This window comes from Thunnus maccoyii, chromosome 3 (genome assembly GCF_910596095.1).
Source record: "Thunnus maccoyii chromosome 3, fThuMac1.1, whole genome shotgun sequence".
NCBI lineage: Eukaryota > Metazoa > Chordata > Actinopteri > Scombriformes > Scombridae > Thunnus > Thunnus maccoyii.
Window position 1 is genome coordinate 6,097,303 of NC_056535.1, and position 16,612 is coordinate 6,113,914.

General features: G+C 38.4%; 1 protein-coding gene across 6 annotated transcripts in view; it reads right to left on the reverse strand.

Annotated features, from left to right (window-relative positions):
• cntn4 (contactin 4) overlaps positions 1–16,612 on the reverse strand; it is a 204,705-nt gene that overhangs the window by 102,759 nt on the left and 85,334 nt on the right. For all 6 annotated transcript variants that reach the window (XM_042401257.1, XM_042401241.1, XM_042401273.1 and 3 more), the window contains one exon: positions 1,505–1,637. In XM_042401257.1, the coding sequence (XP_042257191.1) occupies positions 1,505–1,637 (133 nt within the window). The remainder of the gene's footprint in view (positions 1–1,504; positions 1,638–16,612) is intronic.

Below are 16,612 nucleotides of genomic sequence, written 5' to 3' on the forward strand. Positions count from 1 at the left end.
AAAATCCACCACAAAATAGAATTCATGTAATACATTCCTATGATCCTGATCAGCTCAGCCTTGATTTGTGAGGATGAACAAGTCTTTTCTAAAGCTAGAAACAACAGAGCCAAGACTCTTGTTGCTGCATCAAGAGACAAATCCTGGAGCGGTTTCATTCTGGATGAATGGAAGACTGAATCTGACAACACAATGACAATACCCAGTGCGATATTACAGGATGTGGACACTTTCTCTTCTTCGTAACTGTTACGACTACAATAATATAGAGCACATTTTGAGTCCATGAAAATTGAGTGTAATTCATTGTCATAGGGGCAGCTTCAGGCTTTGTCAGATTACAAATTAGCTGGTTTCTAGTTTTAGAGCAGAAGTGTCATGTAGCATGTATGGATTAAACTGAGATCCAGAGAACAATATGTGATCCTGTGTTGTATGGTTGATAGGTTACATTTTAGTTTGTGAGTGAGTTTCCATCACATGATAAAGCTACAAATCCATAGTTCTGTAATTACTGTATTGCATATTCTTACTATGCTATTGAGAATTACACTGATTAAACACCCGTAAAGACTTAGAGCCCCTTTGACACTTCATTTAGCCATTCTAATTTTCATTTCTACCTTTGCGTGAAATAGAGCTCTAAGGTGTTTTTTTTTATTTAAAAAAAAAATTCTGTTAACATGGCATGACATGGGGCTAAATTAGCAAGAAGTATCTCAAACTTTATGGGATAAAAGACTTCACAATTTGAAATTGTTCAGGTTATTTAACGGTGTCCACATGTGTTTTCTATAGATAGGACAGCGTCAGTGTTCCAGAGATTTTTTAAGTGTTGACCGTATCAGCTGCTAGAGGTTCCTGTTTGCACTGTAACCCTGTATGTGCAGACAACAATCTATTGTTTTGTTGTTGTCAACAAATCCAATGCAAAGAACAAAATAATGTTTGTGGTTCTTAGTCCCAGACCCAGTCATTCCTTCTGAAGATGTACATTTTTAGAAACTGGTTACAGATATACAGTATACTCTTAAGTACAAGTCCTGTCTCTAGTGTATTGGTTGGGGACAACTTCCAGCTGTGGATTAATACACATCTGGTGTGCTATTTATGGCAAGGGGATGGTATATGTGGAATGGAATAAAAATAAAATATAGCATGTGTGCTCATTGTAATGAAGGAACATCATTTCAGTGTTACGGTGTGGCTGCTATTGAGGGGGATTTTTTTTAATATATACATATATGAAAATAAAACGAGCATGCTTCATCATGTTGCAGGATTTATGGGTATTGAAGTTTTGAAACAGTTACCTCTTATTGGCATTCAGAGTCGCCAATCTGAAAATAGGGATTGTTGAAAACCAGATGGAGACATTTTCCAGTGACAGGTTGTCACGAATTGAAGGATGTTTGGATTGTCAGTAGTATAAAAGCCAGCAGCATTGATGGGAAAGAACATTCTGCAGAGGAGGACAGATGAAGGACTGCAGTCACATACTCACCGGTAGATTGGAGGTGGGCTTCCCTGGGCTTCACAGCTGAACACCACCTCCCTGTTCTTCTCCAGAGTCTCCACAGGATACACAATGCTGCCAGGCTGCTTGGTGAAGACAGGACTCTGCAGGACACTGCTCTCTGTAGGACGACAAAGGAAAGACAACACAGCAGACTTTAAACTTAGACACCGGCTTGTTGGTAAAACAGCCAATTAGTCAGCAGCAGAAGCAGGTTTATGCTGCTTTAAGTGTTTAGAAGGGCAAAACCACAGGCAGACAAAACATATCAATTTGAACCGTCTGTCACGACACCACGGCATGGGGAAGAATGATTTGATGTGAGACGTGTCTTCAACAGCTATTTAGGTGGTAATAGGATATAGAGCCTGATTTATATTGAACAGTTGTCTGGAAAAATGCCTTCATTTGCTTTTGTCAACTTGCTTTTATTTGCTCACTTATTTATTTATTTGCCCAGTGAGGTTAGGATTATGTGTCCATGCAGAGGTTTAATCAGTTGGTATCATGTAGTTCGGGCTCTTTGTTGTGAATGACACAACAGAAGTCTCAGTTACTCCATTAAGGCAGCCATTAACACAGTGTGCTTCTTGTGCGTGGCTCTGCAAAGTATCATTGAAGCTTCCAAGAAAGAAAAAGAAAAGAAAAATAACAGACTTAACTCTCATTTCTTTGTCACACACTAAATGTTCTTATTCTTTAAAGCTGAGACAACCAGAACCAGTCAGATTCACTGGTATCTGATATCAGTAAGTTCTCTTTATTAATGGGAATTTGCCTAAACTGCTGGATAAAAAGCATATTTCCCTTTGGAAGTCTAGACACATCACTGCTTAGAACTGTCAAATAGTAGCTTTGACAGTTTTTTGGATGATTAAATGTTCTTTGAGCTATAAAAGCTAACATCTGCATGCTAACATGCTCATGACGACAATGCTAACATGTTGATGTTAAGACGGTATAATGTTTACCATCTTAGTTTAGCGTGTTAAAATGCTAAAATTTTCTGATTAACTAGACAAAAAGTACAGCTGTGGCTGATGGGAATTATTTTTATTGCAGCCTATTTTCATCATGAACCAAAGTGTTGGACAAAATTCTGTTTTGGCCTGATGATGGTGTCAAATGAAAAGTGAAAGGTTAACCAAAGTGATTAGAATTCATCCTGATGGGGAACATGAATGTCTGTACAAGGGATGTGCAGAGAGCCCAGTATTTGTATTTGTATATATTTGTTGAGGCAGCGAATACATATTTGTATTTGTATTCGAATAAAAGTGGAAATAGGTGCAAAAATCCAGTTTTTGGTTTTATTACACTTTTAATTTTAGGATATTAAAGTCTTTAAATGTTTATGAATAAACTATCTTATGGAGGAGGTCCCCATGCCGGGTCTTGAACCCAAGTCTGCTGACTGTGCTGACAATTGAACTAAAACCAATTACATCACCAACATGCAGACAGACCTCTACCTATTTATACACTCATAACACAGAGAAAGCACACTGTGTAATGTGTAGGGAAGAACTTCAAAGGTGATTCTTACTTTTATTTATTGCCTATTTTTTACAACCTAACTTTGTGTCAGTAGCTCAGCTTTATCTGGGGAACACCCCCACCTCCAGGAGTGATGTCCAAATAAGGAAATGTGCGTCATGTAGCAGGTGGATGTGACTCCCCTTGTCGAGACCTGCTGATAGATGTAACAGTGGAGCAGAGGACAGAGATTGAGATAGTGATGTAACCGACCTGCACACTGGTATTTGACATGGATTTTTTTTTATTCACGAAAAAAAATAATTTTTAAAATATTTTTGCAAAATAAATGTTAGTAAAAAAAAACACTATTTGCGCTTTGCCAAATAATGTATTTGTATTCGGGCACACCCCTGGTCTGTACAAAGGAGGCTGCAGGGGTGTTTAAGCATCAACTACAGAATAACCTAATTTTGACATTAAATTTAAATATTAGCAGTATATTTTTGTCCTACTTCATAATTATCTTACAGCCTGCAACAGGATAATAGGTTAAGAAACATTCTCCCAGATCAGTGAAATCAAAAGCAACCAATATTAAGCAGATTCATCTTGTGGCAATAGAATGAGCTTATAAAAAAGAGTGTTGGAAAATGAAAGACGTGAGACACATTGTAAGTGTGAAATGTATGCAATTACAGAGAAATTAGTAAATCAGGCATGATAAGGTACAGATTAGTTCTCAACCTACAGTAGAAGATGGGAACTGATTGCTCTGAATATTAGAGCTTGGGTAATGACCTCTAGAGTATTCACAAAAAGCCAGACGGTGACATTAATATATTATCAGGAAGTCTTTTTTTTTTTTTTGTGGCGCTTCCAACTTCTTTATTAAGTTTCCATGCTTGTCCAAGTGGTGCAGAATAGCATTGTAAAGCCTTTCTTGACCACAAATGTACCTGGTACATGACCGGAGCTGTGAGAGGTGGAGGAAGACTTATTCAACAGCTGGTAACATAACACTTAAACTGGTTACGATAGGCACAGAACAGTTAATATCCTGAAACACTGCTGGTGCACTATGTCAAAGATAGCACTGTATGCCCAGACAGCACAGGCTGGAGAGGTGTTTTGGGAGGCCTGTGAGATCGGACTCACACTGCAGCTTTAGTGAGTGTTTCTCAGGAAAATAATTCTGTAATTTCCATTTGAGCCAATACCAAATACCCATACGTTTAGTTGCAGAGCCACTAACTAATTTCCATCAGTGATGTTATCCTGCTATAATACTGTAATTATGACACATACACTGAAAAACACTACATTTTGGCACTTTGGCCCAGAGCACAATATCTCTACAACTAATGTCCTGATGAATTAAGATGAATTTTGTTTTCTCCAGGTAATAATTCCTAATGATGTTGTTCACCTTGTGACCCTTCATATAGCACCACCATCAGGTCATAACTTTCTATTGACAAACCCATTGGTTCTTGACAAAATTTCTTCACATCTAATGATAATATTCCTATGAAATGTGCGGTTGATTTTTAAGTTCCCCTGGGAGGAAAAACCTTTTATCACCTCCATCAGGCCAAAACTTCCATTTTTTCACAACCATTAAGATTATGTTCAAAATACAAACTTTTTGATTATCCAGTGGCAGTTTAAAAAAAAGTCCAACAACATCTGTAAATGGCAACAACATTTTTGTAATGAGGGAAATGCACATATTCGCTGTCTTCAGAGAGTTAGAGGAGTGGATCGATATCTGGATACCAATACGTATTTTGGGCAATTATAGCCAGATACCAACTTGCTTGGACCTGGATATTTTATGGCATTTTTTTTGGTCATAATTCTTCTGCTTCTTTTTGAATATTATTCTCTTCCATGAGCACTGGTGGTATGGGGGACATCAGCAGCGCTCCTGTTACGTCTCTCTTGACATGTTTTGCTTATTGCTACTTCACTCAAAGGCTGTTTTCTAGGGCTGTAGTCTCCCAGTCAATTGGTTGATTGGTCGGTCGATATGCTCTTTTCCCACCAAATTCTCATTGGTCGGACAATTGCTGGTGTACCACCTGGGCCAACCCCAGGCGCCGCATCTGGGGCTTCCAACTCCTGAAAGTTTAGCGAGAAGATAGTGCTGTTTGTTTGTTGGGGTAGATAATTCTGGTTCACACTCCAACATGGTAGTTGGCAGTAAAGCACCTTAACGCTTGTTGCCACCCGCTGACGATGTAGCCTAGTTAGCATACATTAGCTCGGAAGGCTAACTTGGCTTGTTTACTATATTGAAGTGAAGACCGTTTTTTTTCCCCATCGAACAATTGATTTGTTGAAGAGTAGGTACAATGATTTCAGTCGACTAAGATTTTCTTTGATTGACTACAGCCCTAGTCAACGTTTGGACACACCGTCCCATTCACTTGAATGAGAAAGCGTGTCCAAACTTTTGACTGGTACTGTGTGGGCATGATTTGTGATATCACAACTAGTTTTCAGCCAATGATGGTCTAGTATGGAACTTCAACAAGTATGATGTGGAAACTTGCAGCCTCCAGTGCGCATACACAGGCATCTTATTTCCAGCAGGAAAAAAAATATTTGCATATTCATAATTCTGGATTTTTCAGTGAGGGACATGGAACAGATATAATTTTAAGGATTTTAACCCTATTAGACACAAATTATTTCAAGCAGAGTATTTTTATATTTCTTAAAACCTGTGTAGAGAGGATCTTTAAAATAAGCTGTCACAAAATTTTTACTGATGTCCAGCAAATCGTATAGATGCTTCCTCCACAATAGATATTGAAGAAACTTTTAAGTAACATGAAACACCAGCATTGTATTGAGAAAGAGGTGACAGAGCTATACATAGCTGTATAGGCACAGGGTAATGCATAATTCAAAGAACTGCGCAATAGGCAATCTAATTCAAGGCAATGTCTCCCTGCACACCTCACATTTTTACATCACCAGAGTATGCTTCCAATCCCCCAGAAGCATTCAAATTTCATGCTAAGTTTAGTAGGGGTAAGCTATTCTTTTTTTATGTAAAACTGGGCTCAGTTTAAATGCATCACCTCTGACAAACATGCAATCTGCGTAAGCTGGAGAGTGATGTTATGAGAGAAGTTTCTCATAAAAAAACCAAGTAAGAAACCTCTGTATATGTAGATTAAGCCATTGTTGCTATCAGACTCTGATAATAGGAGATATCATTACATATAGTATTGCTGGCAGAAAGATTGGCCACATAATGAATTTTGTAATTTTAAAGATTTTTTTTAAATTTATTTTTAAAATTGTAACTATGACTACAATGCTCTGTGTGGCATGAGCAGTGTGCTGCTTAGTTTGCAGACAAATGCCATCCAGCCATTAACCAACATCCCTCCAAGAGAGGATTTAAACAACAATACAGCAACATGCTTGCTCATCTTTTGGCTTATAATTATTTCTGGCATGTGTTAGTTGTTCTCTCATCATCCAGTAGTAATTACTCAGGTCTTTCAAGGACACGACAAGTCTTATCTGGCAAACAACTTTCAATATTTTGGATACAAACAGCCTACTATGCTTGCTGTAACCTCATAAATTCTTGGGCAAAAATGAATTGACTGTCTGTTCACTGCAAACAGCCAACACTGCACCATTTATAGCAAAAGATAATACTGACTGTCCCACAATAGCTGGCACGGTCACATTTGATAGCCATTTTTTGACTGTAATTGTAGTGTGAGTCAAGGGCTTTCCAACAGCAATGCACTTAACGGACTTTTTTGTGTATTCACTATCAGCTAGAATTACAAGAATATTTTAACCTTATACAAATAGGTAGCAAATGGCAGAAAATGTGGCATATTTCCAGTGTTTCTCTGTATTATCTAAACTCACTCACTAAAAACACAGAAGAGGTAGAATCAGGGACTGAGGTGCAAAAAAGGCAGAGCATACAGCTGTGGAAACAAAGGTTACAGTGGCTCCATTAGCTCACATCTGTCACAATCAACAACGATGCTTTGTGTCAGTTGATAAAATGACAGAAATTTTACATCAGTCAATTTTATATTCAGTGAAGATTAATATCTTTATTACTCATAAATCATCAGAGCTATTTCCACTAGGACTGCAAGGAAAATATCTGTAAAATCATCTGCGTAAATATGGCCAGCCTCTTTATTGTGGTTATATGTCACATCAAATATATTGTGTGCTAAATAAACATTAGCAAAGGCAGTATATATCTTTTTACACATGCAGTTTTTCGATTTTGAGGCTTATTTATCTTAATCCAGTCTTTACATAGGCATTATGCCCACTTCTGCTCATGTGGTGACATGTAATTCTTCATGGTATAACACCAGTGGAGTGCTGACCGCATACTTATGTGAACTCACTATCTATCTGTTTTTTACAAAAATATCTGTATTCATATCTGCATTTCGATTTATGACTGAAATCGATGCTGCTTATGCTGTTTCACCTACTTCAATTTCTATGGACATTTATACTCACATGTACTGCATATGGATAAGTTTAGCCGCTCACAAAATATAGAATATAACATACCTAAATTGACAGAAAAATAAACCATCTGTTTCATATCTTTTTTCAATCTTTCATTTAATCTTTTTCAGAACTCCATCTTCAAAACAATTAATTTAATAATAATTAATTAGGTTGTGCCCACAATGGGAGGGGGTCAAGATGAAAATTAAGTTGGTTTGGCATGAAAAAAATGAGAAACCTCTCTTGGCAGTTATTGAGCGTGCACTTTTGAAACGGTCCCTAACTTCAGCTTGTCATCTTCAATATCTGATGTAAAAAGTAAAACCTCTGCAACATCAGTCAAGATTTATCCTGCACTGCCCAACAAATCTGGTAAAAACTGACGAAAAGTGATTATGGATGAATCTCGCTACAATCTCTGTGGTTTTGACAAATCTGCATCATTGAAAGTCATGCTACAAGTCCTGTTTGAATTGAATAGCCAACAATCACTTGGATTACTTACTGTACTTGTACTGAATTTTTATATGATTTCTAAACGGATTTATGGGATGTCCTACCACCACTGTAACGTAACTTCAGTTGATTCTAGTAGTGTGTATTTCAATTTAACTGAGTTGTGACTCTGAGAAGAAGTGGTGTGATGTTTGAGGCAAACTGTGTCAATTGGCTAACCTGGAAAATAAACAAAAAACAAAAATGCAAAAGTGAAGGTGCTGTCCATTTCTGTCCAGACTGCATTATCTGTACCGAATTATGTATAATGTATGTATGGTTTATATCCCTAATATATACTGTAGAATGTATGAAGCTGACCCCAACTTTGTTTCAGTTGCCTGAACAGACACTGCTGGGACCTTTCTTCATATTCAGTTCAGATGAGGCTGTTTAGCATGTCCTCATGTACTGGAGCCGAGCTGAACAAAAGGAAGTAGGTCACCATTAAAATCCTAACCCTATGTTTCTCTAACACTCAGGTACCTTTACCAGGCCTCCCAGTAGGCCTCACACACCTGCGATAGGCTGTTTCTCTTGTGACGGTTACATCCCAACTCATCTGCATTCAACTCCGTGGGAGAAACATGTCGGCCCACAGCACCAGGTTACTGCCACAGGGAATATCCCCAGCACTCTGGAAATTGGCTGTTTCCTACATTATCCTTACATTCAAAGATTTCTAAACCTTGAACAGGATGAAAAATATGTACATGACATTAGAGAAAGCTTTGATCTTTACAGTCCTCACTTTTCTCTGTGACAGTCTGAGTATTCTTTCTCTCATTTGAATGTATTACAGTCGACTTCCGTATTTATTTTGGTGCTCTAAATATTTACGGGTGCTATTCATCTTACAAGATCATAGGCCTTTTTATACTGTATCTTTTACACTCTGTACCCTTTTACTGACATATTTGCTTTCATTAAAATTTAAATATGAGATCAAGTCTCTTGCTGGGCCGATGCTTATGAAATAATGGTTTCCTAACGGTTTGTTCACTAACACAATATTTGATAACTGGGTCATTTGGGTTAAGTTTGAGAAAAAGTTTGAGAAAGTGAGCTGTGTGTGCAGACGTGTGTGTCTGCAGCAGACTTGCAGCAAATACCAAGCTGAAGTCATTGTGTTTTTGACTGTATGTCAGTGATCATTATTGGGTGAAGTGACAGGGTCATCACTGCACTTCTATGATCATAAACAGCCAATTTCTACAGTGAACAATTTAACAAAGTCAATTTAACGAAAAATTATTTTGACTGATTAGGTCAAAATGATTAGGTCGAACCTGGTTCAGCTCAATTGTGCATTCTGCACCTGACACTGATTGCCTGTTTCATTTTAGAAATGACACAGCCCTTACAACAGTAGAAATGGAATTATATAATTAGGATTTGACACACGTGCTTCAACATTTATCAACTGGGAACACATTATAGACAGAAATTGTATGAACTGCAGGGAAATGAATACTAAAGAGTTATACATGATCAGCAAAGTTAATATACTGAATGATTCTTGCCACGCCCTTCAACATATTTGCAAAGACATTCCAGAAGAACAGACTCATGGCAAGTGTTGTCCTGGTTAAATGTATCTTCTGTCATTGATCCTGTCCAGAAGAATCTGTGGCAGAAATATTGCCCTGCGCTCATAGGGCCCCACTCCATCGCTCGCTGCTGGAGCCTTGTGTGTACTGGGTCTTTGAAATTAATCCACTGAGGGCTGGCCGGTTTTAATGTCATCCAACAATGCCACAATCAAACAGCTATTCAGATGGTATCAGCACTCGTCTTCTAAGAGCTGGAAGGGAGATATTTTTGGACAGACTATGCTCTCTCGCTTAAGCTAGCTATAAAGAAGAAGATTAATGGCCTGAAAAACGGTTCTGATTTGGCCGTCCTGAACTGTTTTTATACTCTGAGTCTGACCTGTTTGGAGCCACAATAGAACACCCGCAGAGATGAAGTTCATTATTGTTCGTGAAATGTGAAGTAGCTGGCTGGATGTGTTTTCATTGTTTGCTATGGTTCGTTTCGCAAGAATGGAACAGAACAAGTGGCCAGTAAGTTGAATAGGAACAGCATTTGGTTTGGCTGCTGTGTATGAAGTGGTTTGACCTAGAAGAAAAACTATGATTTTATTTGCACAATTTTATTAGCACCTTTCTTATTTTCTGAATTATGTATTTAGCATTACAGTAAAAAAGATGAAAAAGTATATTTAGTCAGAGGAAACTCCTGACTCGCACTTTCCTGTATAATCCCTGTAAGTACTGTTTGTGCTTTGGAACATACAACACTGCGAAATGACTGCTTCTAAACAGACTTTGTTTGTTTTGCCCACCACCAGTGCTCTTCTGCCAACACTATTAGGCATGCTGTAAATTTATTGTGCATGGTTAGTGAACAGCATGGCACTCTAATGTGGCCATTTTAAAGCCTTACTCCACAGTCTGCAGTGCAAACACTGAGCCAATCAACATTATAGGTAAACACTCTGCACCGACGTACCGTACATGAAGAGGTTTAGAAATAGTAATAATAGAAATAAATCACTCTTATTCCATTGGCCTTGACTTGACTTAAGTTACATTTGAACAGCATAAATGGCTGATGTTTTTTCCACTCAGACAGACATGCAGTCACAGTCCTCATTAGGGTGACTGAATTCTCCAGAGAAGTGACAAATGGATATACAAGTCTTAGCATGTATGATGTAACACCTGCATAGCATCCAGGAAGCAACACCTGACAAGACAACAAAGAAGAGACCTCACCTCCACAACAAGTCCTTCAAATTAAAAGATGAAAAATTATTGTTTGTAACTGCAGAATAACACATTTCCTGATCTGACACCTTATCGTTAGTCTGCGCCTTCATAACAGCACAATACCAAAAAGTTTGGTATTGTGCTGTAAATAAATACCAAAAAGTTTGGTATTGTGCAGAGAGTGCATGCGCTCCCTCGGGCAACTGTAAGAGGCATAGCTCTGTGCGTTCATTGATTTTTACGCCAGGTCTTGCAACCAAAGTTCAACTAAATTCAACTTTGACCCCTCTGACCTCCATAGTGCGTGTTCAGTGGGATTCAGCGTTGGCTGGAAAGAGTGAGGATACCAATTATGAAAATTAATATTGTGATCATCTGTATTCCTTTATGTTCCATAGCATCGCTTTGTGCTGCTCTTCATTTTGCGCACTACCTCTAGCAAACTATTTGCTCTTGCATGTTTGGTATGAAACCACTTTAACCCAGCTGGTTGAATGTTTGGTTGGGCGTAGGCACAGAAAGGACTTGGTTAGGCTTAGGAAAAGATAGAAAATGAAAGAAGAGGAACCTTTGTGATTACGGTTAAAATAAACTTAAAAAAAACTACTTGGTTATGGTTAGGGAAAGGGTGTGGTCATGGTTAGAAATAGAAACAAGAAAAAAAAACGATACCAACATTGACTGTTGGTAGGTTACGTTTTGTTGACTCATCCAACTACCTTAACCTTCCTCTGTGGACTTTGTCATGTAATAACATCGTCACACTATTTCCACCTTTGCTTCTGACCAACCCATAATACCTACAACTGCCAGAGGTCACTTCAACATCAACAAATGTCATTATTTTGGATTTACTGATGCTGTCGTATTTCTTGAGAGAACAGTCTCCACGTCTGCTGCCGAATTATACATTTCTAGCAGGCATTGATGATGTTCATAGAATACAGAGTGTGTCTCCTTATCTGTGGGATCAATATTGATACTGAAACATTGTAATTCCAGTTTTATGGTTGCAGACAGAGCTCCTTAATGATTCACTTTTCCTATAGAGTCCCATTAGAGGTCAAAGCCTACACGAAACAGAAGTATGTCTTCAATCTAATAGCAGCTTGTGGTCTATCTGATAATCAGATAATCAGGCAAACTTTCATTTGGCATGCATTATGCACCTTAATAGTCACACAAACGCACTGATTTCACAGATAAGGCCTCAACCGCAGCGGGATCCTGAGATTTAATAAACACTGACATGATTGTAATGAAAGAACATTTTAATTAAAGTTCACATCTTTAGCATTATGATTAACATGGAGCCTTGGTTAAGCAGGTACATGTGCCCTTTGGGATTCAGGCAGTAAACCCCTGCAGCTCAGCCTCTCCTCTCCTACCCTGTCTGTGCCAGGAACCGTCTCATCAGTGTTCTTTTCCAGCCACTCAATTAGCATCGCCGTCTCATTAAAACACCCTACAAGCTGTCGGAAAACTGAAAGAATGGTGTGGGATGTACAGTCTCGGTTGTTCTGCACCCTTGGAGTGACAGTCACATAAATCATTCATTTCTTTGGGTTGCATGAGTGAGAGAGGCAGCATCACAAAATTAGCTTTGAAATGGCAACCCCATCCACACAAGCATGTGGCGAACACTTCTTGTGCTTACAGACAACAGTAAGGTGATCTCGACTGATGTTACTCCAAAAAGGCATGAATAAAACATATATTTATATATATAAAACATGCACATCAAAAGGCAAGAGTTGACAAAGCAAAACAAAGCCAAACAAAGATGTTGGGGAGAGAGGGGAGGAGTACACTTTCTCTTGAACCTGCTCTGAATCCTTAACATCGCCAATTAGCAAGGGCTTGGCTCGGAGGCCATCTGGGGATGCCCCCCCCTGCCCTTCATCTTGACATAATTGCTCCTCCTGAGGAAGAACAGGTGAGTGCAACCTAGAGACGTCGGCTTCAGGTTAGCCAGACATGCTCTTCAATTTTATGGGCTACAGCTGAGCTCTCGCTAATACTGTCATCAAACAGATCTCAACCTTAATGAAAGCTTTAATAGGCTAGAGAACAGTTTTTAAAATGATGAAAACCTGTCAAATAGTTTAAACTGTGGAACTTTGAGGTCATGTGACAAAGTTCAAATTTGCTAAAAAGGTACCCAATTTTCATGGAGATACAGCCGCCTCCTTAAACAGTGCAGTGGATTAGATGATCAAACCCACCTCGCAGAGTAATCCACTCCTAATCAGCACATAATGAAGTGGGGACAGCTGGGCCAGTTTGGAGGTGTGTGCGGATGCAGACCTGGGGGCAAAGGGCCACAGAGTCTGCCTAGCAGCATGGCTCAGCTGGCTTGGCACGGGCTGGCTCACCGCAGGCTGCTCACCCCATGGAATGACAGAGGTCAATGTTCATCCTGTCACTGTAAAATGGCCTGAAGAGATCAGGGCAGCACTACTAGAAGAGACCTTGACATATAAAGCCATCTGACATGCACGTCAACCTAAGAAATGCCCTTCATGGGCAGTGGGCATGATTACGGAGACACATTACGAGTGCACCATTTTAGATGGCAGTTATTGCAACATCCAGGAACACTGCTGCTATGACAGATGCTGCACGTCCTTTAGTCAGTCAACAATATTAAACTACACAACCAATACAAGAGAATACATTGTGTACATTCAGGTTTAGCACTAGAAGATTAGACTATGAAACATACATTTATGTTGAATATCAATCATTTCACATTCAGCTTGCTTAAAGGACTTTATAGTATTATACATGTATTATATTTTTAAATTTACTGCTACCATCCTGGCAGCCATTAGTTTCATTTAAGTACATTTTAAAAATAACTGTATTCTGTACATGTAATGTAATTGTCAGTTGATTGATGCAGCTGTAAGCTGAATGATTTGGGAAGTTTTTGTGATTGTCTATTGTTGTTGTGTGGTAATACTGCAATAGATAAAATAAAAGCAGACAAAATATTCACTGTGATGGATTACAATTCTTAAGCTGTTTTAAAGGTTTTACATTTTTACATTGTAGCCTGCAGAAATATAAGGAAGGTAGTGACTATGGAGAAAGTATATAAAATACTCAAAAAAACCCCAAAAAAAACCAAAAAAAAAAATCAAAAACACTGTGATATGCTTTAGTTTGACTCCAAAGTATCTAGGATTTGTACAAAATGTATTTTAAATCAGATTGTCCTTGAAATGACTGTATGGCTGATACCTTCTAAAGCTTGCCAACAATGAGCTAATCAGTCTGCTTCACTTTGTCAGTTTAGCATAAAACATATGTGCGTTCTCAAGTGATGAATCTTATTTTCCCCACCTGGTTAAAGAGTTCAAAATCTTATTTGTTTTATGCCCGTGTGTATCATATAATTTTGTTAACAATCTCAAATCAACTGTTGTTGAAAAATATGTCACAGTGTGGCCTATTTGAAGCTAACTTTTGGCTAGGTGATCGCTAATGGCTACTACCTACACTAGCTAAACAGCGTCAACACAGGATTAGCTTTAAAAATTCCTCCAAAAAAGTGTTTAATCAGTGTTAGATGAAGCAAGTAAAAGGTGTTTTATTGTGGAGTGACAGCATAAAATCTGTGGCCAATTTATAATATAGACCTGCATGTGCAATCCAATGCAACAACTTTGCCATAAATTCGACACAGACACTAACACCGCTAATTTAATTATGTTCATTATTAAGGACTTAGTGGTGGTATTGTACTGGACTGCATCAAATTGAAATTTAGTCCATATATACATACAGTTTATTGAAAGTCTACCCCCCTCATATAAGTAAATGTGGAGGAGAAAACATTAGAAACATCTCTGGAACGAAAAAGTGAAGATTATGAAGGTAGATTTTAAGGCAGAGCTATTGTACCAGATTGTATTAACCGTACAGGTGTACCTACAATAAAGTGGCCATTGGGTATATTGTATATTCTGTATTACCAATGATTACCCTGCCATGCTGTAAACTATAACTACCCTGCCAGTGTGATAGCTACACTTGCTTTAACCAACCAACCAACTTTCTGCAGCAGCACAAGTCTTGGCCAGCACTAGCAGCAAGAACACAGTAACTCTTTCATCAAGAGGGGATTATAATGCTCGATCACTGGCTGAGGAAACAAGGCACAATGCCACATGGCTAATTGGCCAGTGAAGCTGATTCACTTTTGGCCGACATGGAAGAAGCAGGAGTCCTCCCCTCTTATGTCTGCACGTGTATCAAAAAGCTTTGAGGAAAAGACCCCCATTCATTTAATTTCATGGAATTGTATGCCATGTCAAATTGAATTTTACATATTAATTCTTTCTGCACATTCATTTATCTGGAATTTGGTTATTCAGCACACGCAAATTCCAGTTACTGCAACTGAAATACTTGCCCTGCTCGTTAAGACCTTTTTAACAGGTGCAACTAAAAACATTAATGATGGTTCCAGTGAAGGGTTCTAGTAAGCCATGCTAGTATGCCATTATTAATGTTATTAGTTACATCTGTGCCAATCCTGCTTTGACATGTCAGAATGTCCACCATGAAACAAGGATTAGTCTTCTCTTTCCTTACTTCAGTCTGGGCTGGCCATTAATTGGAGAAGAAGAATTTCACAAAAAATGTAAATTCAACTCAGATTACATTACTGCTGAATAAAACAATCATTGCCAATACAAACACAAATAACAGCAAACTGTCGGAGGAGGTACTCTTTGATATGCTAAAGAGTACCATCTGTTTCCATCAATAACTTAATGTACTGGCTAGATAGTACCATCTGACATCATTACATTCAAAGAATGTTTTTGAAGTACAGGTAATGATCCTGCTCTCGCTCATATCCCTTCACCAAGACAAACAGGAAACATCTGCCTGTTGCTGAACCCTTACTTCCACATGTTTGATATCACATCAGATAGTTATCGTCTTTGCGGGAGCACAACAGACAGTGGGTATCATGGCGCTGTGCTGGTCGTTCACAAACAATTCATCCCTGGAGTTTATCTTATCAAATGTACAGCAGCTTCATAATTTACTTTCAGGGCAAATGGAGCAGCATTTTCAATGCATGCTTGAGCAAAAATTGCCACAACACCTCCATCTCTTTAATGAAATGTCATAATTAGACCTACAAGTCATCTATCTGTCTGTCCCAATAACTCCCTATATAAATTCTGTCCATTAGCACCAATAGAAATCTGCTGGAGCAATTTATTGCTAATGTAATGAGTTTACGTAGTGTACAGTGTACAGTAATCCTGATCTGAGAGTCTTTCACCTTTTTACAATGGTATTACAAAATGTAAATTATTCATTTGATATTGCAAGTGCAGTTGCTTTGATTCCTGAGTGCATTATTTTTATTATTTGAATATGTTGCTTATGTTATGCTATTTGTAGGAGGACAGTCTGTTTTCTTTTCTTTAATTCCATTGGACAAAACCTTTTCTTTCATTTCTACAGAGGAGGTGAGTTTTGTTGTTTGTTTTTTTTTTCAGATTTTCGGACTGGTCTTTTCTCCTCTCCCAGTGGGGGCAAGAAGTGACACTGAACAGACCAAACACTGTCTCTCAAAACTCTGTGACAGACAGATGGCTAACAAAATAACTACAATTAACCACTGGATGTTAAAACATTTAAATGACCCTTAGGTCATTTGAACTGAAGAAACAAGTTAAGAGAACTCCACATTACCATGGACAGAGACTCACTGTGGGTTTGCTTATCTCCAGACACTGTAATGAATCTGAGATTACTTTCCTGAATGTAACCATGGTATATTCCCAGTTTTAGCCAAGTC